Raw genomic sequence first — 19,963 nt, 5'->3', positions numbered from 1 at the left:
ACTGGAGCCCCCATTTGCTCTGTCTCAGGCCAGGGGCTGCTGTTCCGTGGCCATGGTCCCTCCCTCTCCGGGCCCGTGGTGAGCTGGCCCGGAGCTCGCTGGCCCGGAGCTCGCTGGCCCAGGGTGCACCCCTGGGTCAGTGTCCCTGAGGGCCATGCTGGTAGGCAGGAGCTGCCGCACAGGGCTGGGGCCAAGGCCGGGGTGCAGGGCACAGCGGCCCGCTGAGCAGGCCAGGGCGCTCTGCCGCAGGTCCCTCCTGGGACGGCCTCTGTCGTCTGGCCAGCCCCAGCCCTGCTGGTGCCTCGTCTGTGTGTGACTCGTGGGCCCTCGAGCCTTCAGCCCTCTTGCTTCATCCCTTGGCCCTGCTTTTTTGTCGCTGCCTCCACACATTGGTGTCTTTCTCTCCATGGACGGACGTGCGCGTGTCTCCCTTCTGTCCTGCTCCCACTACCCCGTGCCCTTCCTCTTGCAGTGTGGGACGCCGCTCCCTGGTGCCTCAGGCGTGCGCGTGGTGCCGGGGACAGGGAGGTGAGGAGGGCGGGCGTGCCGAGTGGCCGGGGCCCCGGCGGTGGCAGGCTGTGAAGCGCTCTTACTCTAGAACGCCCGCGCCCGGCGCCACCCTGTGGCCCAGCGCCACCCCCCAGCCTCTGCGCCTCGCTGCAGCTGCCCCTCGGGGAAGGGCTCTCCCAGGCCACCCTCCATCTCTGCTGCCTGTGGCCGGGCCTGCTTCGCCTGCCGTAGCGCACTGCGTCTTGATCATGAGACGTGCAGGGGGCTTCTTTGCCCTACGGGAGCTGGCTTGTGTGGCCAAGCCCTGCCCAGCAGCCTCCAGACCGGCGTGGAAAAGGGTCAGGCAGGCAGGAGCCTCGCCCGGGCCTGGCTCCTTGTGGGCCAGCGCTGACGGGACAGCACCCTGCAGGGCCCCGTGCGACACTGCCGCTGCCACGGCCAGAGCACAGGCCACGGTGTGGCCTCCCCGTGCGCTTGGTGACAGTACAGCGACTCACAGAGGAAGAGTGGGACAGGCCAGGTTGGGTGTTTCAGGATAAACCTAGAGAGAGCATCCCTGCCGTTCGCCCCGGGGGAAGCTTTGTTCCGAAGGCAGCGGGACTGTTGGAAGGAAGCTGGGCAGGTCCCGTGAGGTCCCTCCCCGTGGGGCCCTGTGGGAGGTGGCCCTCGGGGGTGCCCAGGCCCTGGCCACACCTTGCACTGTGGGCCCTCATGCGTCTGTGTCAGTGTCCCGGGGGATGAGGAGCAGGGGCAGCTGAAAGTACTGCCCCCGACGGGGAGACAGAAAGCGTCCTTGTCCACCAGTGCTTCCTGGGTGCCTTCCACAGTCAAACGCCGTTTGAAATGCCACTTTTATCCTGGCTTAGAGGCGGTAGTAAAGCATCGTTCAAATAATCAATACCGTATTTAACTCTTTGCGTACGTCCAGCCTCCTGCCTGAGCTTACCCCACGGCACGATTCCCCTCGGGGCCGAGCCAGGGCCTCTGGAGATGGGTTGGGGGGAGGCGTTGTTCTAGGGGTCTGGGTAGCTCAGGGAAATGGGCTCCCTGCGTTGGCTGTGGGGTCCGGGGGGCTCCCCTTGCTGGGGACCGTGCCCAAAGGGCTCCCACAAGCAGGTGCCCGCTCAGGCCCCTGGTGGGCCTCAGGCAGCCTGGCCACCACCTCCTCCCCATGCCCCACCCTGTGGCATCAGCCCTGCTCCGCGTCACCCTCAGCTTCTCTGGGCAGGGGGCTCCCAAAGGGCACAGGGGCACCCAAGTAGCTGCTGGGCCCTTGGGGGGTTGGGTGGGCATGTCCTCCCCCTGCCATGGCTCGGCACTTAGCCCCCCCCCACCCCCAGCATGTCGCCATGTGGGTCCTCAGAGGTGGGCCTTCGGTTCGCCCCTCTTCCACCCCTGGCCATTGAGGGCTCCAACCAGGACCGGGGTTGCTGAGCCAGAATGTCGTCCACCCACTGCTGGGGCGTCCACGTCACATCTTCTCCCCCCTGGCACCCTGCTAAGGCTGTCAGAGGGCCTCTCCAGCCACTGCACGTGCGAACTGGTGGACAGTGGAGGAATCGTGGGGTGTCTCCTTTTAAACATTTGTCCCAGGTGGGAGGGGCTGCGGTTGCAAAGACCTCTGTGAGTTGGGGAGGCCCGCTGACGGCTGCCCTTGCCCCGGCCACCCCTTCTGCGGGGCAGTCACCGCGGCCAGGCAGGACCCTGAGCCCAGCTCCGGCTGAGCCTGGCTCTGGGCCCGCACTCCCATCTCCTGGAGCCAGAGCAGCAGGCGGGCGCAGAGCCGGTTTATTTTCCTCGGACTTTCTCCGAAGTCAGCAAGGTTTCTGTGGCTGCCCCACCCACTCCCCAGAGTAAGGAGCCCCGGTTTAATTTGCGGTTAGATGTCTGTTAAGATTGCGTCCACTTCCCAAGTCAGCACTTAATTGGCAAGGCGCTTGATTTAACAGCGTGGGAGCCTCCACCGGAAAAATGGCTTGAATAAATCACCGTCTGACGCCAGAAAATAGATATAATCTCAGCATTAACTACATTAATAGTAGCAGGAGCCGAATTAAGAAGGCCATAAAGCATAGGCGGGGGAGCATGAATTATGGCCCAGGCTCTGTCCCCTTGGCAAGGGGGATCCTCTGGGGGTGGGGCAGGGCAGAGGGGGTGCGCCAGGCCCCTCCCAGTCCGCCCTGCCCTGCCCACCTGCCCGGTAGGGGCCCAGGTGGGTATGCCCAGCTCGGGGCTTGCATGTGGGCGTGGCCAGGCCACCTGTCCCGCCCCGCCTTGCTGGGCTCCGGTGTCTGGCCCTGGGAAGGAGGGTGGACTTGGCCGCTCTGCCCTCCAGGGCTCCCCCCACCCCACCCCTAGGGCCTCCTTGGGGCCGGGCCCTGGCTGAGCGCTTTCCACCTGGACCATCCTCCACCAGCAGGTGCTAGCAAGGTCTCTGCCGTGTGAGACCCAGCGCCGATGGGACCGCACTGCCGCCACCTCCTCCCTCCCACAGATGGCTCTGCCCCGTGGTGTCTGCAGCCCGGATGTGTTCCCGAGGCAACATTTGGCTTGCCGCGTAGGTGGCTACAGCCTGACCCGGCTGTTGAAGTTGTGCCTCTTTTGTCCACCTCACTGAGGTCGGTCCACCCAGGAGGGGCCGCCCTGGTTCTGGGCTTTAGGGAGAGCCAGGGGGGCACCTCCTGCCGTGCTGGTTTGCATCTTCTCGTGTCCTTCTTGGCGTTAACTGCCACTGCCAGAAACTTTTCGACAATTTACTGGAGGAGAATGCTGTCCAGTTTTCATTTCAGTTTTTTTTTTTTTCCCCCACACCACGTGGCTTGTGGGAATCTCAGTTCCCCGACCAGGGATTGAACCCGGGCCACAGCAGCGAAAGCGTGAAATCCTAACTGCTAGACCACCAGGGAACTCTTTTAATTTCAGTTTTATTCATACTCTTTGTCAAGTTCAGCATTCTTTATGTGTACTGTTCATTTGTCTCTGGCCTGTTTCTTACAGGTTTTCAAGACTCTCTAAGTATTCGGGGTGGGGGGCACCCTTTTGGATTTTTAACAAACTTTTTACTTTTCTGTGTTCTTAAAACTGTCAGTCTGTTAAGACTTAGTATATTGATTTGCTTAGAACAGCCTTCCTCATCCCAAGATTACATGAGTTCAGTTATTTTCTTCTAGTGCTATGTTTTCAAGGTTTGCATTTAAAACTGTAACCTACCTGGACTTTACTGGGGACATGGTGTAAGACTAAAGGTCAAATTTAATTTTGCTTAACGCTTATTACCTGCTTGTCTCTGGACCACTAGACATTCAGACTTTTTTTCCAGTATTTAAAAATGTCACTTTTGTCATGTACAAATCTTGTTCCTGAACTTGGCCTTCTGGACAGATCTTTCTCTTTGATTTCCCTTTGCAAAACATTTGTGGTGGTTTGTATTTTCAGTGGTCAGTTCTGTGGGTTTTCATCTTGCGTGCCTACCGCACAGGTCGGGGTATGCCCGTCTCCTGCCCCGGGAGCTCCCACATGCTCCTTCCCGTCACGTCCCCAGCCAGCCACCCATAGGTCCCACTCCTCTGGCCTCTGGCCTCTAGACTAGCTCTGTCTCCAAACTTTTGAACTTCATACCAGTGGATTCATATAGTAGGTACTGTTTTGTGTGTGACTTCTTTTGCTCACCGTTTGTTGTGGACTGAATCATCCAAATTCATAGGCTGAGTCTCTGAACCCCAGTGTGGCTATATTTGGAGACGAGGCCTTTACAGAGGTGGTTAAGGTTAAATGTGGTCATTTAGGGTGGGGCCCTAATCTGATAGGTTTGGTGTCTTTATAAGCAGAGGAAGAGACGCCAGAGCTGAGCACTCAGACGCCACCTGCAGGCCAGGAGGAAAGGCCTCACCAGGAACCAGCCCTGCTGGTGCCTTGAGCTGGGGCTTCCGGCCTCCAGAACTGTGGGCCAACCTAGCCGCCCGTCTGTGGTGCCTTACGGCAGCCTGAGCCAGCTGAGGTGGTGCCGTGTGCAGCAGAGGCGTCTTCTTTTCCCTCACTGTGCCGCACTCCTCTCAGGGTGTGCCACACTGTGCTCGTTTGCTCTCGATGGACGTCTGGGTTATTTCCAGGCTCTCCTGCTCTCTGTCCTGTTGGGCATGTTGCCGAGTGACAAGGAGCCCTCCTCTCTATGGAACTGCTGCCTCAGCGGTGGATGGATGCTGGGCTGTAGCAGGGAAGGCTGGTCTCCCCCACGGCTGTCCTAGCCTGCACTTGTGCCACAGTGTGAGGGTGCTCCGGTCACGGGGGCTAGGGTGGCATCTCACGTCCCGATGACTCACGGTGCCAGCGTCTTCTCCCACTTTGGCAGACCTTCGTGAAGTGCCCTATGGAGTCTTTTGCCCACCTTTGTATTAGTTTGTTTTTTTATTGATTTGCTAGTGTTCTTTATATATTATGGCTACATTTCTCTATCAGATATCTTCTCACAGCGTGGGGCTTGCCTTTCAGTGCTGTCTAATTTATCGGTCTTCTTTTATGAGTAGTGCTCTTTGTGTCGTGTTGAAGAAATAGTTGCCTACCCCAAGGTCACGCTTTCTTCTAGAAGCTTGGCTATTTTAGCATTTATATTCAGCCTACGATCCTTCGTGAGTTAACTTTTACTCGCCATCTGAGGTGGGGGGTCAAGGTTTTTTTGTCTCCTCACAGAGACGTTTGCTGAGACGAGCCCCTCCCCCCACCAAAATGCAGAGCCAAATGTGTCTGGCCTCCGTATTCTTCAGGTGAACCGTAGCAACACTGGCTCAGTTTCTCAGCCTTCCGCAGCCAGCCAGCCTCCAAACCCACCCACCTGCACTTAAGCTTCTCATTCTGCCCTCTGTGCAGGGCTTGCCTCGTCTCGGTGCTGCAGAAACGGTGTCGCGTGGGTTTTGCCTGTCTGCGGGCACACCTGCCAAGGTGTCGCCTTTAGTGTTTTGTTTTGCTTTTTTTTGTGGTCCCAGCCAGTCTTGCTGGTGTCTTGGAGGCTTTGACGGGCGTGTGTTCACCTTGCAGCTAGCTGCCTGCTCACCCTCTGCCTCTCAGGAACTTTTGCTATTGAGCTCGTGGGCCTTTCCCTGGAGTTGCTTGGATCCCGCGTCTGCGCGGCCACCACCCCGTTTCCCGGGGAGCCAGGCTGTGCTCACGTGTGACTCTCGGAGGAGCCGTCCCACTGGGGACTGTGCGGGAGGGGCACCTGCCCCCCCCCCACTCCTCTCTTCCTGAGTCTCTTTACGTAGCGGTGACATGCGGGTCCCTGAGGGCCGGGGCTTGTAGCATTCAGGGGTCTGGTCGTGTTCCCACTGTGTCACATGCTCCCGCTTGGGCTGCCCTCTAGCGTCTCTCAGCTCGGCCACGTCCAGGTGCTGGGGCCTCTTCGTGACGTACATGCAAGCGTGAATGTCCTAGGGGGTCACCAGAGGGACACGGGCGACTGGTGTGAGAGCCAGAGGTGCAGGGGGGATGCAGCGAGGTGCCTGCCGAGCAGATGGCAGCCCTGGCTCTGGGGCTGGAGGGGAGCTGGAGAGACGGGGAGGGGTGCAGGTGGCCAGGGCCCTCTAACCCTGAGCAGTAGGCCGCGTGGCGCTCTGCGAGTGAGAGGCTGCGAGCCGCGTCCCGAGAAGGGCCAGCTACAAGGTGGAGCGCGCCGAGCGCCAGCCAGCAGGACTGCGGGGCAGTGTGAGGGCAGAGGCCCCGAGATGGGCTGCCGAGCAGGTAGGTGATGGGAGGCCTGGCCAAGGAGCGCGAGCCCTCTGCTGCCAGAGGTTAGGTGGCCTGGCTTTTCACTGGGGCCTCGGCCCATCCGCTACCAGGGCTCCGTGGGGGCGCTCTCTGGGCTCTCTGGGCGCTGGTCCCCGCGTCCCTGGTGATGGGGGTCAGAGCAGTGGGCACCAGGGCACAGAGGAGGGGTTGCTCTGAGGATGGTGTGTGGGCAGCAGGGGCTGATGCGCTGGCCCAGCTTTGAGGAGGGAGCTTGAGGAAGCGCCCTCGGGGCTTGGTGGGCGGAGTCTGAGGTCTTGGCTCGGGGTGGGACGTGGAGGCTGGGCTGGACCTGAAACCCGGGCATGGGCATCGCGGATGTTGCCCGGGGGCGTCCTCGGGTGCAAGGGCCGGAGACCGGACGAGCCAGGCGACTGGCACAGGGCTCCTTCAGGGGTGTCCTCAGGGAGCCAGAGAACCTGGGGCTGGCGCTCTACTGCCTGAGCCGCCTTCCCTTGTCTATTGCCCACGTGGAGCGCCTCGCCGATGCAGCCCTGCGGGAGAGGGCTGGGATGGGTGGGCTGGAGTTCACGGGCACAGTGAGCCGGTGAGGGCCGGGGTGGGGGGGCGGGAGGAGTTGGTGGGCAAGAGAGAGCGACATGGGAGGGGCCGAGGGAGCAGAGGAAGGGCCCGCCCTGCCCCTCACCAGCCGTCAGGGGCCAGGGGAGCCCTGGGCGACAGCCCAGCATGGAAGGCGACCCTTGGGTGCAGAGGACCGAGGTCCCGCCCTGGGCTACACCAGCTATTTGGCTGCCTGATCCTGGGCTCCCCCAGCCCCTCAGCCCAGCGAGCTGAACTCTGCCCTCTGGAGTGGGGCCATTAAGGCCCAATAATAACCTGTTTTTTGCAGCTAACATACAAAACACCAATAGCTTCAGCTGAAATGGATTTTTAAAAGTGTCATTTTATGGAGAATTTTACTTTCTATTTTGTTGTTTACTAGGCTCTTAAAAGGAAAGCTTGTAATGCATGCATTGATCGAAATACCAATTGAATAGATGTGAGCACATAAAACAAGCCAGCCCCCCTCACGCAGCCCCGGCGCTCGTACTGCGGGCAGCACGATTAGTGTTGCCCACCAGATGCCGGCTGGCCAGGGGCGCCCCGAATCATTTCTGTTCATTAGCGGGGACCCCCTGGGAAGGAGAGGCACCCTCAGAGACGACGCCTAGGTGTCCTGCTGGGTCAGGGGGGCCCGTGGCAGCCAGCCCCCTGCCTGCACCCCCCGCCCCCGCAGTTCCACCCTCAAGTGCTCAGCCTGTGCCCTGGGCCGGCCAGCTCTCTCCAGGGCTGTCCTGTCCTTGTCGCGACCCACCAGGGCCCTCAGGCCTCAGCTCCCACCCGGACCCGTAGCCCCGCATCCACTGCGAGCAGGTGTGTCCTGGGAAGCCGAGCCATCACCTCACCCCTGCCCCAGGGTGGCCGGGGCCACACGCAGGAGGAGCACGTCACACGCCGGGAGGAGGGTCCCAGGAAGCCAGGTGGCCCCAGTCATCCTGAGGCCCGCACCGTCCGTCCGTCCGTCTGTCCATCCGCTGAGTCCCTGGCTCCCGGGAGCCTGCCCTGCCACCCCTCCTGGACCCTAGCCCCCGAGGGCCTCTGTCCCTCGCCCCCAGAACCCAGAACGTTCTGTCAGCACCTGCGTGACAGGATGCCCTGCACGACGGCCAGGACCCCGAGTGAGGCCTCAGCTGGGAGGGCGCAGCCTGTGGCGGGGAGCCAGGCCGTCAGCGTTTCCGTGGAAAGCCCGCTTAAGCAGTTTGCAGCCGTCACGGTGGCGGCAGCGGCTGAGCCTGACCTACTTGGGATTCGCCGCGCAGCCGCCTCCCCGGGTGCCCCTTCTGCTGACGGCGCACTCCCCGCTTGCCTGGAGCTGCGTGGAAGCCGCTCCACTTCCTGAAAAATGCTTCCCCACTTGTTTTCTCTGCTCCCGGCCAGCCTGCCCGCCTCCTGGCCCTGCACTGCCCAGCCCCGGCCTCAGTCCCTCCAGCTGAGCCCAGGGGCCTCTCCTGGTGTAAGTGCCCCACGTGTCCTGTCTCCCGCCCACCGAGGTCTCCCGTCTGTGTGTCTCCCCTCACACCTCAGGGCATCCCGGTGTGCGGGACCCGGGTGGCCCCCCAGCCTCCCTCCTGGTGTGCATTCACCCAGCACGGGTCACTGGAGCCCCCGCTCACTGGCACGGCCCCCGCCCCGTGGTGCCCGCTCCCAGGTATGACACAGCCCTGTGCCGTCGGGGTTTGGGGGAGGCTTCCCAGGGACCTGACGTCTGACCTGGTCTCCAGGTAGACCTGTGTGACAAGCACAGGGATGGCACGTGCACAGGCCTGGCTCAAGGGGGGTCGCAGTGGCCGTTGAGGGCCCGAGAGACCCGCCTGCAGGGGGGGCAGGTGGAGCGCGGGGAGCTCGAGCAGACGTGCAGCTTTCAAACCAACTGATGGGATGGGGACCCCACCAGGGAGCCGTGAATGAGGGCAGGACCCCAGACTGCCTCTGGGGCGAGAGGGCCACTTCCTCGGTACCAGTGACAGAGGTCCGGGCTGCGTCCCCATCCCGGGGCGTGCAGGGCGTGCGGAGGAGGGGAGCAGACTGTGGGGACTGGAAGGAAGGTACCAGCGAAGCGCTCTGTGTCTGAGGGGCCTTCCTGGAGCATAGCCGCCAGTTCCGCCAGCAACTTGTCCAGGCGCGGGCTCCCTGGGCCTGGCCCTGTCCCCAGCAGGCTCTGTCCCACCCTCTCTGGGTCCACGGGGCCTGTGCCAGGCTGCCTTAGGACTGGGTGCTGAGAGGCCTGGAGCCCTCAGGAGTGGGTACGCCGGAGCGGGGCCCCTTCAGCTCCAGTGTGGTTCTGCCATCCCACCTGAGCAGTGACAGCCGAGGAGGAGCCCGCGGGGCTGTGCTGGCAGCCTGAGGCCGTGTCAGTTTAAAGGCCAGTGGGCCTGGCGAGGAGGCCTGGGCACCCGGGCACAGCTCCAGGGTGAGGCTCGCCCTGCCCAGGGTGTCCTGGAGGCTGGGGCTGCTTCCAGGGTCTCCAGGGCCAGGCCGGCTCCCTGCCCCTTGCCTCCCTGCACCTGACCATGCCCTCCGTTAGGAGGAGCCACTCTGTGGGCCTTAAGGTGACGTGGCCTGGCAGGCTGCCTGTCCTCGGCCCAGGGTCTTGGGTGCGCTGGGGCAGGTGAGGTGCGTGGCGTTCAGGTGCTGGTCTGCCTGGCACTCCGTGCACGCACACCTGTGCCCCAGGCTGCCAGGCTGCTTAGCCCAGGATGCTCTGGGTGGGCCCGTCTCAGCCGTGCAGCCCGAGAAGCGGACCCGCAGCAGGGGCGCCCTGCGCATGGTGTTGGGGGCTGCACAGACCTGCTTGGGCAGTGGCCAGGGAGCGTGCAGGGAGCCTGGGTGTCCAGGGCCAGCCTTTGAAACCGTTGGGGAGTGGGGGAGCCCTGGCAGGCTGGGCAGTCGGCCAGTGCCGGCAGTGCGCCCCGCAGGCCGAGCAGAGGTTTTGTCACGCTCATCCTGGCTCCCTGGGGAGAGCTTTCCTGTGTTACCCAGACCCTGATGCCCCATCTCTCGGGGTCCATTTTCCCTGGGACTTTCTACTCACTTCCTGGGTACAGCAGGTGAGAGGGGCCTCAGAGGGCAGAGCCCCTTGGAGTTCCTGGATGGCCTTGGGCCTAGAAGTTTCTAGCTGCTCCCCAGGCAGCGGACACACGGCTGCTTTTCTTTTTAAACCTACTTTTGTGGCGTGTGTGTCTTTCTCCCCATTACTGCCGCTTTTCATTTAAAACGTTATCTCCCCCCCACCTGTCCTTCGTGGCCCCCAGGGGGCCGAGGGGAGGCCCAGCCCTCACCCCAGAGTAGTCAAGGTTATGGTGATAAATCCTGGGGCATTGTCACTGCTATTCGGAGTAAATTGGCTGGCCGCTTTCGGGCTGAAGGAAAGATAATTTGCTGTAGTATTTCAAATGGATTAGAAATGGATTTGAAGGGAAAGTTCATGCCTCCCATCACAAAGGCGAGAAAAAGGACTATCTTAAGGCAGGTTCCCTCCCCGGCCTTCATTATCCTCGCTTAATACCTTTCCTATTTTCCAGCCTTAATGAAATTTCCTGGCGGCATGGGCCTGCCGGACGGATGGGAGCAGCCTTTAGATCTGAGGCTCCTGTTGTAGAAAAGGAATTACAGGCCCTTGCTGCGAGGGCAGGCGCGTTCTCTGGGTCCTTGGCCCTGCTATTATCTCATTAATTTTATCCCCTCTTCTCAATACAGTTCGTTTCCAAAGGCTGTCCTCTCCATTAGGGTAACAATTTACTGGAGTGCTGTGACACCCACGGCAATGAAAGGCTACAAGGTGTTTGGGGCGGCGGCCCAGCCCACTGTTCCAGTTCCCGCCTGCCCAGCATCTGCCAGGCCACAGGTCCAAAGTCAGCGGGACCAGCGGGAGAGGGAGGGGCAGAGGCGGCTCTGCGAGACTGCAGGCCGGGCCGGTTTCCACGGGCTGGGGGCCCTCCCCAGCCCTCGCCAGCCCTCCCCGAGTTCTTTGGGTGCATCCACCTCCCCCAGGCAGCCCCAGGGCACCATCTGGGAGTGCAGCTTCTCCCAGCTTGGCTCCCAGGCTCCTGGGGTGCCCCAGGGAGCTGTGGCTCCAGGGCTGTTCTCGTGCTGCAGCCCTGCACCCAGGCACGCGGGGTCCTCGGGCCCAGGTGTGAGCACAGACTGTGAGCACAGAGCCGGGGCCTCGGAGCAGGAGGCCTGCTGCGCCTCCGCTCCTCCCGGAGGCCCGCAGTTGCCCCACCACTGCACCAGAGCCCAGGGGCATGGCTTTTCGGGTCGGAAAGGGGATGGATCGGTTGGTCGTGTTCATCCATAAGAATAATCAACATTGTCCCGAGAGAGGAATGTCACCTGAGATGGGCGTCGTAGCAGTAAGAGCAAATCGCAGAAGGCAGCGATTAACGGGGCCACTTCTCCTGGGGGTGGGGGTGGCCAACAACAGCCCCAGACTGAGGCTTCTCTGTGTGCAGAGCTGTGGGACGCAGGCCCTGGGCGGGGGCCGCCTGAGGGGTCCGGCACACGCTCTGCCCTGAAGCTTCCAGTTCCTTCTGGCCCCAGGACCTGCCGGCCTCCACCCTGCTGGGTCCTGCCTGGGCGGGGCCTTCTCTTCCTTGGGCTGCCACGTGCCGCTTGAATCCCACGGCCCACGGCGTCGCCTGCGTGGCTGCCTCTGGGGGCGGTGGTCTGTCCCTGTCCAGCCTCAGCCAGGAGCGCATGCCCACCGGTGGGGAGCTTCCTCACCTCTTGAAGGGCCTGACTCCCTTCCTCCCCACCGCCTCTCTCTCACGTTTGATGGGGGCCAGCGCCCTGGGCGGAGGGAGAGGCAGGTGGGAGAGGGGGTGCCCTTGGTAATGGGAGGGGCGGCTGAGCGCGTCTTTGTTCCTGGCAAGCGCAGTCACACGATTGCGATGCACAGCCTGTGCGGGAGGCTGGGGGCTGTCCCTGAGCAGCCGCCCCACGGTGAGGGCCTGAGTGCCACGAGCAGCCGGCGCGCTGGGGGCGACCCTGGGTGCACAGATGGGGGCTGCGGAGTGGGGGGGCCCCGACGCTGCGCCTCGCCCGGGGCTGGCAGATGAAAGGGCGGCTGGTTTGTGGGCGGGGAGACCTCTGAGGGCTCGGGATGGTGCGGGGCTGGGGGCCGGGGCTGTCGGGGGCCTCTCAGCCTCGGGCTAAGTGAGCTGTGGTGACCACCAGCCTGGGCTCTGCTCTCAACCTTGGAGATCAGGGCTCAGGCCAAGCTGTGCCTTTCGGGCAGCAGCCACAGCTCCTGCAGAGGGCCCCGGGCTCCCAAGGCTGACAGCGCTCTGCAGTGAGGGGAGGAGACCCCACCCAGCCCTGCCCCCTCCTCACACCTCCACCTGGCCTTGGTGTGAGCCCAGGGGACAGGGCAGGTGCCCGCTGGACATGCAGATGCCCTGAGGCCAAGGCGGGTAGATCTGCAGTCCCAAGGTCCGGGAGAGCCTGGAGGTCTGGCTCCTCCCCCAGAGGATGCCCACGTGCCCCGTGAGAGGGCAGCTGGAGCCTGTCGGCACGGCCAGCGTGAGCCGGGCTGCCGAGGACCCTTGGCAGGAGTCCTTCGCTCCAAGATCGGTCTCTGTGAACTTAAGTTTTAATTAGGGGAAACAGGGTTGTGCGCTTTCTGGCGGGCCTCCTCAGCTTCCCGCCTCATGGTGCTGCTTCAGGTCCCCAGCACCCGGCTCACTCGGCTGGTGAGAATGACCCCCAACTCGCAGATGGAGAGATGGGGGCCAAGGGGTGGGCCCGGAGGCCTGCCGCGTCCCGTCTGCACTTCAGACCCAGGTCTGGGCCCCCTCCCTGGCCCTAGGGAGCCAGGAAAGGGTGTGCTGCTGCCCAGGTGGAGTTGGGGTTCATATGCTCCCAGGGGAAGGGGCCTCAGCGGGAGCACTTTGGAGAACCCAGAGGGAGGGTGCCGTGTGTGCCCCAGGACGGGCCCTGGCTTCAGCCGGCTCCTCTGCTGGGTCCCGGGCTGCTGCTGGTGGCACTGCCTGCAGTAGGACCACCCTCCTCACGCGCCGCCCCCCTGCTCCTTGGGGGCCATCTTCGGGTAGAGGTGATGCTCACGCGACAGCTGGTGCTCCCTTGCCCAGGTTTGCCAGTGGGGCCCGAACGTACACTGGGTGGGGACAGCGTGATTAGCAGAATCTGAGCTCATAGAGAATTAAGCTCAAGTTGCATAAACAGATTCCTGCTGAAACGCACGGGGTTGGGGGGCGGTGCAAGGCCAAGTCCTTCTGGAGCCCTGAGGCCCTGGGCAGCGGGAGGGCCTTGGACCCCTCGTGGCAGCTCGGGGGAGCAGGTCCACCAGGGCAGCTGCAGGCCCACCATCTGTGGGACCTGAGTCAGGGTGTGTGTGGCCGCTGCGCGCTGTGTGTCTGTCGGGGGACTTATCCCGACCTGTCTGCCCTTGGGCTGGCCTGGGCGTCCGCTAACCCCAGGACAGGCGGCTCAGTCCTCTGCCAGCCTTTGACCTCGAGGAGACTTCAATCTTTCCCCTGCCACAGCTTGCCGGCGGGAGCAGGGTCTGTGAGCCTGTCCCCTCCCAGTCTCCATGCAGGGCCCTCCGTGCAATGGAAAGAGAGGCAGGGAGGGTGGGCAGTGGAGCTTGCTGACCCCACAGCACGGCCTTCCCAAAGCCGGGGTGGCACCACTGGGGCAGCGCCCAGGAGGTGTTCCCGGGCAGTGGTGATGGCCACAGGCCTTAGAGTAGACCCTCAGGGCCACCTTAGTGCAAGCGCCCAGGGCACAAAGGAGCCCCCTCGAAGCCGTGTCGCAGAGGCGTGCGTGTCGGAGGGGGAGGCTCAGTCCCAGCCTGGTTGGTGGGGTTGAGGGTGCCCCCTCCTGTGCCAGTGGAGGGCGGGAGACAGGTTTCCGCGACCGCGGGCCCTGGGGCTGGGCTGACAGGCGTTCCCTGTCCTTGCAGGTCCTTGGTGCTGAACGGCCTGCGTACTGCTGCAGCGGGTGGGAAAGCCCAGCCCGGCTCCCCTCGGTGGCGGAACAAAGGCTACCGTTGTATCGGAGGCGTCCTCTACAAGGTGTCGGCCAACAAGCTCTCCAAGACCTACGGCCGGCCCGGCGGCGACGGGGGCAGCAGGCCCCTCCTGCGCGCAGGTGAGGCTCCTGGCGGGTGAGGGCTGTGCGTGCGCCGGTTGCTCCAGGCTGGCCACCTGTCTGAGGCCCCAGGCCTGGGGCTCTCCCGGAGCCGGCCCGGCCCAAGCGAGGGCTTCCCAGACAGCGCCCCAGCCCCAGGGCCACTTCACTCCTGCTCGCAGAGCCTCAGCAATTGCCCCTCACAAGGCTGGCAGCGGCCACGATGGGGAGGCCCCCCAGGGACGGCTTGGGTGCCCCTGCCTCTTGCTTGGCTAAGCCGCCTCTGATTTTCTGTGTTTTGCTCCTGGACAAAGGAGGTGAGCCGGGTATGGTGAACACGGCCTGGGCGAGTGAACACCTGGGGCTGCGGTGCCTAATTGCTTTGGCAACGCCCCGCTGTGCCTGGAGGCCGCCACCACCACGTGCGCCTCCGCGGCCTGGGAAACAGGCCGCAGAGAAGGAGATGCTTTGGATTTGCTTATTGTGCACATTAACTAGAAAAATAGTTTGGTTTCAGTCCAGTTTTACTCTTTTTCTCTGCTGTCGAAAAGCGAGAAAAACGAGGAGAGGTTGCAGGTGGTACGGGGATTGCACAGGCCCAGCTACCCCAGCCCCCAGCCCGACCCGCCCACAGGGGCAGGAGGGAGAAGAGGCCCGGGCCAGGGAGGAGGCAGGGCGTGGGTGACCCTCCTGGAAGCCCTCCCTCTCTTCTCCCAGGGCCTCTGTCTGTTGGCCTGGGGCGCCTGGCTGCCTAATTCCAGGCCAGGTGCCCCGGGCTCCCCAGGACAGGCACTCTGCGCCTGCCTGGAGGAAGTTTCCTACCTTGAGGGGTTGGGCTGTGTGACCTCTCAGGGCCTCTGCCTTGACCTCGGGAGCTTGGTGGTGGAGGAGCAGGTGCAGAGGCCTGGCTGGGCCTCCTCAGGGGCCTTGGTGAGACTCAGCCCCGAGGGGCTGCCGCCTTGGGTCAGGGGATGCCCTGAGGCAAGGTGGGTAGATCTGCTGTCCCACCCGGATTGCCTAGCGGGCCCGTAGCACGTGTGCTCGTAGTCTGTGGGGCCCACACGCAGCTGTGGGCATCTCAGAGGGCAGGGACCTCAGACCTCCTCTGTCCATGGCCGCTTCCAGCCTGCTGCTTCCCCTGAGCCAGGCCCCTCCCAGGGCTGCCGCAGCCAGGCCTGCTGGCGGGCTGGACAGGGCCGTGGGTGCCCAGACATCCAGAGAAACGCACAGGGCTTGCAGCGGCCGCTCGGCGGAGTGGCCATCCGGCGGCCCGAGGGACCAAGCCTCTCCGTGGGCCCGACCTCTGGCCCCAGCTATGCCCGAGCCCCCCCACCCCACCCTCACGACCGGCCCAGCAGGCAGGACCCCCGCTCCGCTCCCTGCTGTCCTCCCTTGGGCTGGACAGGTTGTGGTTTGGGGCTGTCCTGGCCCTCGCCGGGACCCTGGGCTGCACGTGAGCCTGATCCGAAATGGGCCGGTGGGCCTGTGGGACGGGGCTGCACCCGCCACCTGGGCTCCTTGCGTCCCCTCGCATCCCTCACGCCTGCATCCAGGCGGAGGAGAGGCGCCTGGAGGCTGAGAGGAAGAAGCGGGTTTGGACTCAGCCTGCCCACAGGCATCGCGGGGCCCCACGTTCGAGCCGCCTGCTGGGCGCTGGGCCCCGGGTCTGAGCCGGCTGCTGCCCCGGGGTGCGGTCAGAGCAGGTGGGAGGGGCCGGCGTTAGGGACTGTGGGGCACGGCCCTGCCGCCTGAGCTGGCAGCTGGCCGGGGAGGGGGCTGCGACACTTCTCCCCGGGGAGGATGCCACGCTGAGCCCGCTGCCCTCCAAGTGCTGAGCTCCGCAGAATCCCACCTCCCCGCTCAGACAGAGCAGCAGGGACAGGACAGCTGCAGGGTAGCGCCCTGGCCTTCCCCACCCGTCTCCCCCCAGCCCTCCAGCCTCTGGGCAATTAGGTGAGGAAGGGGTGGGGGGGGCTCCTCCCTGCTGACCCGCCCCTGCAGGCCACAGCTGCCCATACCCTGCTGACTAGCCTGCTGGCTGCCAAGGGGCAGCCCTGGGGCTCAGCCCTCCCGCCTCAGGGTCGGGGCAGGGAGGTGGGGTTTGGAGCACAGACCACAGGGCAGCCTGTCCTGGGGGCATGAGGCCGGCCCAACACAGCACCAGCTGCCTGGACCCCCATACGGGTGGCCGATTCTTGGCTATAAGGAAGGTGGATTGCTCCCAGCTGTGGGAATGCCTGTGGACCAGCAGCCCACTTAGGTGAATGATAATTAAAGAAATAAATTTTCTCCTCCGGAGTCGACAGAACTTTGACTCCAGCGAGAAAGTGCAGGCCTCCTTGGGAGGGGGCGGGGGCTCCCCCCCCCCCTCCTGGCTGCCGGCCTCTCTGGGACAACATCAGCCCCTGGTTGGGGTGCCTGATCCATCCCAGGCTTCGTTGGGGAGAGCCTTGCCCTGCCCAGCTCCCGAGCCCCAGGGGCAGGGCCTTCTAGCAGGCACACCTTGCTTCCCTGGAACCCCGGGGCCAAGCACTTCCTCCCAGGTCTAAGGTCTGCCCACCCAGAGGGCCCAACCCTGGGACCCACCCCCTCACATGCTTTGGCCTGGAACCTGGCGGGGGTCCTCCCAGGCGGGGGCTCTGATGGGGCTCCACTGGGCCTGGCCTGTGCCTCGGCCCCAAGAGCCAGCAGGGCCCTGCGGTGGAGCAGAAGCCACGAGTCCCCCTGCCAGAGCCACCTTGCTCAGCCTGGGCTGCAGGCCTGGCTCCCAGGCTTCTTCTGAGCCCCAGGCCCCAGACCGGGGCAGACGGAGGCTGTGGTGGGCAGTTTCCCTGCTGCTGACCTGCCACCACGTGCCCTGGGCAGGTAGTGCGGGGCAGGGTGGGGGTGGGGGCGGTCTGAGTCGCTGCCTGGGCGGGGGCTGCCTCACCGCCTGAGTCTGTTTTGGGAAGACCCCTGGGAAGTGCAAGCTCTCCAGAAGGCTCAGTGCCTCCTGCTCTGCGGTGGCCAAGGGTTTTCCGCTGAACCTTTCAGCGCCTCCACACCGCTTTTCGAACAGCTACTTCATGTGCCTGTTTTAGCGCTGCAGAGTACTTGGAGAGGCGCCGCCTGTGCTTGTAAAACTCCTGCGGGGCCCTGCACTGGCATGTTTGTAAGAGCAGAAGTGGACAGAGGAGTAAACCTGCCCGCACCCCCCCTGCCCACCCCACCCCCCGCCCTGCCGCCCCGACCAGAGGCCAGGCCTGCGGGCGGGTCTGACAGGCAGGCGCATGACGCCAGTGGCCCCTGGCGGGAGCAGATGGCGCCACGGCGTCACTGGCGGCCTGGGCGACTGCCCCGGAAGCCGCGCTCACCGACAGTGATCAGATTGCACTGTCACCCTCAGGCTGGCAGGCGGAGGGCCACTGCGTGCCATCTGGACTGGCCTCCACTGCCACCCCGAGGATGGGTGTCCCCGGCCTGGAAACCAGACTCCAGTATGGCCTGGAGCCGTCCTAAGACCCCCTCCCCGCCAGCCCTCACGCTCTGAGCCCCCTCTCTCCCTTCTGTGTCATCGCGTTCCCTTCCCCCATTCACATACAGTAACGCAGCCGCCTGGGCCGCCGTGCAGAGCACTTCCCTCCCGCGGGGGTCTCGCGGCACAGCCCTGGAGCCGCCTTTTTTAACTTGAGGAGACCGAGGCTCAGAGGCGGGCGGACACTGGCCAGAGGGCACTGGCCCAGGACGGGCTCACAGAGCGTCCAGGGAGCGGCAGGGCTTAGCAGAGGGTGGGCTGCGGAGGAGGGCGTCTCAGGGTCCGGCCTGTGGGGCGCAAAGGGGTTTGGGTTTGGACAGGCCGAGTGAAGTGTCAGAACACTGGTGTGACTGGGTGTGGAGCTCGGGAGACCAAGCTGAGCGGGCCCTGGGAAAGGACGCCCTGGGGCGAGCCAGGGAGAGGGCCCTACAGGTGACAGGAGGGCCGCCTGCCCAGGCCTCCCACGCGGCTCCGGCTCCGGTGGGGGGGGTGCTCAGGGCCAGGCAGCTTGGGGGCGTCCCTTTTTAAACCTGGGATGCTTTGTCATCGCCTCAGGTCCCTAGAATTTCTGAGTGATGTCACTCGTGCCTCCTGCTGCCGGATCCATTTCAGCAGCTGCCTGTGGGAAACCGGATCTGGTCTGGGAAGGGTCATGTGTGTGTTGAGGAACTGTGGCCATCCTGAGCAGCTCTCACCCTGCCCGGCCCGCCTTGGTCCTGGGGAGTGACCTGGTATCAAAAAGGCAGGCGGGAGCTGTGTATTAGCCCGGATGCCCCTTCTGTAGGGTGAGCTCACACTGCAGAAGACAGTGCCACCCGCCTGCCCCGCATCCCCTGCCCCCAGGGCCCAGCCCCACCCAAACCCCAGCTGCCCTGGCTGCACGTCCACCTGTTCCCTTCCTGTCGCCACTGACCACTCTGTGAGCAACTCCCCTTCAGGCCACAATCGGTGACCTCAGAGAGGCCTTGCTTGGTCTGTGCCCTTGGGGTTTTGAGGAGTGTCTTACACGGTGCCTCCGAAACTGTGCGGAGCGGGTACCCGCCAGGGCCTCCAGCCACACGACACAGGCCGCCGTCGGCACGTGGCTTCCTCAGGGCCTGGGAGTGAGGACTTCAGGATTTGTGGCCATACACATCTTTTTTGTTTTTATCTTACGACGCTTTAAATAAGCTATTCTTAGCTACTGCAGAACCAGGTGGCATTCCCAGACCCCACTCAGGTCACGCGTCCCTGGGTTCTCCTCCAGGCAGAGGGAGGTGGCGGGGAAGCCCCACCACCCACTGTTCCTGGGACCACTTGCCTTGAGGCAAGACTACGGGCCAAGGACTTCCTGGGTGTTGCAGAGGTTAAGAATCCTCCTGCCAACGCAGGGGACACGGGTTCGAACCCTGGTCCGGGAAGATCCCACATGCCGCGGAGCAGCTAAGCCCGTGCACCACAACTGCTGAGCCTGCGCTCTAGAGCCCGTGAGCCACAGCTACTGAGCCCGCGTGCCGCAACTACTGAAGCCCGCGTGCCTAGAGCTCGTGCTCCGCAACAAGAGAAGCCACCGCAGTGAGAAGCCCGCGCACCGCTACGAAGAGTAGCCCCCGCTCGCCGCAACTAGAGAAAGCCCATGCATAGCAATGAAGACCCAACGCAGCCAAAAATTAATTAATTAATTAATTAATTAAAAAAACAAAGACCACTGGCCGGCAACCAGGGTGGCCTCGAGGAGCTGTGCCACCAGACCTGGTCCCTGAGCCTTCGTCCCCGTCCGCTTCTGCTGTCTCGCCTCGGCCTCTCCCCTGCACAGGGCTGGGAGGGGGCCTGGCAGGGGCCCAGGAGGGCAAGCGGTTTCCTGGAGGGGTGGCAGTGCCTGAGCTGAGGGTGGGGCATCCCAGGGGGCCGGTGCCAGGCAGGTGAGCAGGGAGAGGGCAGAGCCGGGGCGGTGGGCCTGGAGTGACCCGGCCTCTCTCCACCACAGGCCGCTTGGACCCTGCCAGCAGCTGCAGCCGCTCCCTGGCCAGGTACGTCCCTTGGGGTTGGGGGCGGGGGTGCTCCCCGTCCTCCCGGGGCTCACGGACGTCTGCCCCCTCCCCAGCCGGGCCGTGCAGCGCAGCCTGGCCATCGTGCGGCAGGCGCGGCAGAGGCGGAGGCGGAGGAAGGAGGAGTACTGCATGTACTACAACCGCTTCGGCAGGTGCAACCGCGGCGAGCACTGCCCCTACATCCACGACCCCGAGAAGGTGGCCGTGTGCACCAGGTGCGCCCACTGGGGCCTCCCTGCGGGTGGGGTGGGGGCTTCCCCGGGCTCCTCGCCCCTCAGACCCTCCCTGTTTGCCTAGGTTTGTTCGGGGCACATGCAAGAAGACGGACGGGACCTGCCCCTTCTCCCACCACGTCTCCAAGGAGAAGGTGAGTTTTCCCCTGTCCCCTGCGCCCGTGGGGCCGGGGGTGGGACCTGGAGGCTCTGCCCCTCCGTCCCGCCACGTGCCCGGTGGCCCCTAGGTGTAGGGCCGGGCCGTGGCGGAG

The 19,963-nt window shown here is 64.0% G+C and overlaps 1 protein-coding gene across 2 annotated transcripts in view; it reads left to right on the top strand.

Annotated features, from left to right (window-relative positions):
* The window catches only part of ZC3H3 (zinc finger CCCH-type containing 3), an 80,532-nt gene that overhangs the window by 40,542 nt on the left and 20,027 nt on the right, over positions 1-19,963 (top strand). For both annotated transcript variants that reach the window (XM_033842971.2, XM_033842970.2), the window contains exons 5-8: positions 13,769-13,956; positions 19,416-19,458; positions 19,533-19,694; positions 19,777-19,846. In XM_033842971.2, the coding sequence (XP_033698862.1) occupies positions 13,769-13,956; positions 19,416-19,458; positions 19,533-19,694; positions 19,777-19,846 (463 nt within the window). The remainder of the gene's footprint in view (positions 1-13,768; positions 13,957-19,415; positions 19,459-19,532; positions 19,695-19,776; positions 19,847-19,963) is intronic.

Source organism: Tursiops truncatus, chromosome 17 (assembly GCF_011762595.2).
Source record: "Tursiops truncatus isolate mTurTru1 chromosome 17, mTurTru1.mat.Y, whole genome shotgun sequence".
Classification (NCBI taxonomy): domain Eukaryota; kingdom Metazoa; phylum Chordata; class Mammalia; order Artiodactyla; family Delphinidae; genus Tursiops; species Tursiops truncatus.
This window is presented reverse-complemented; position numbering and strand designations above follow the sequence as displayed.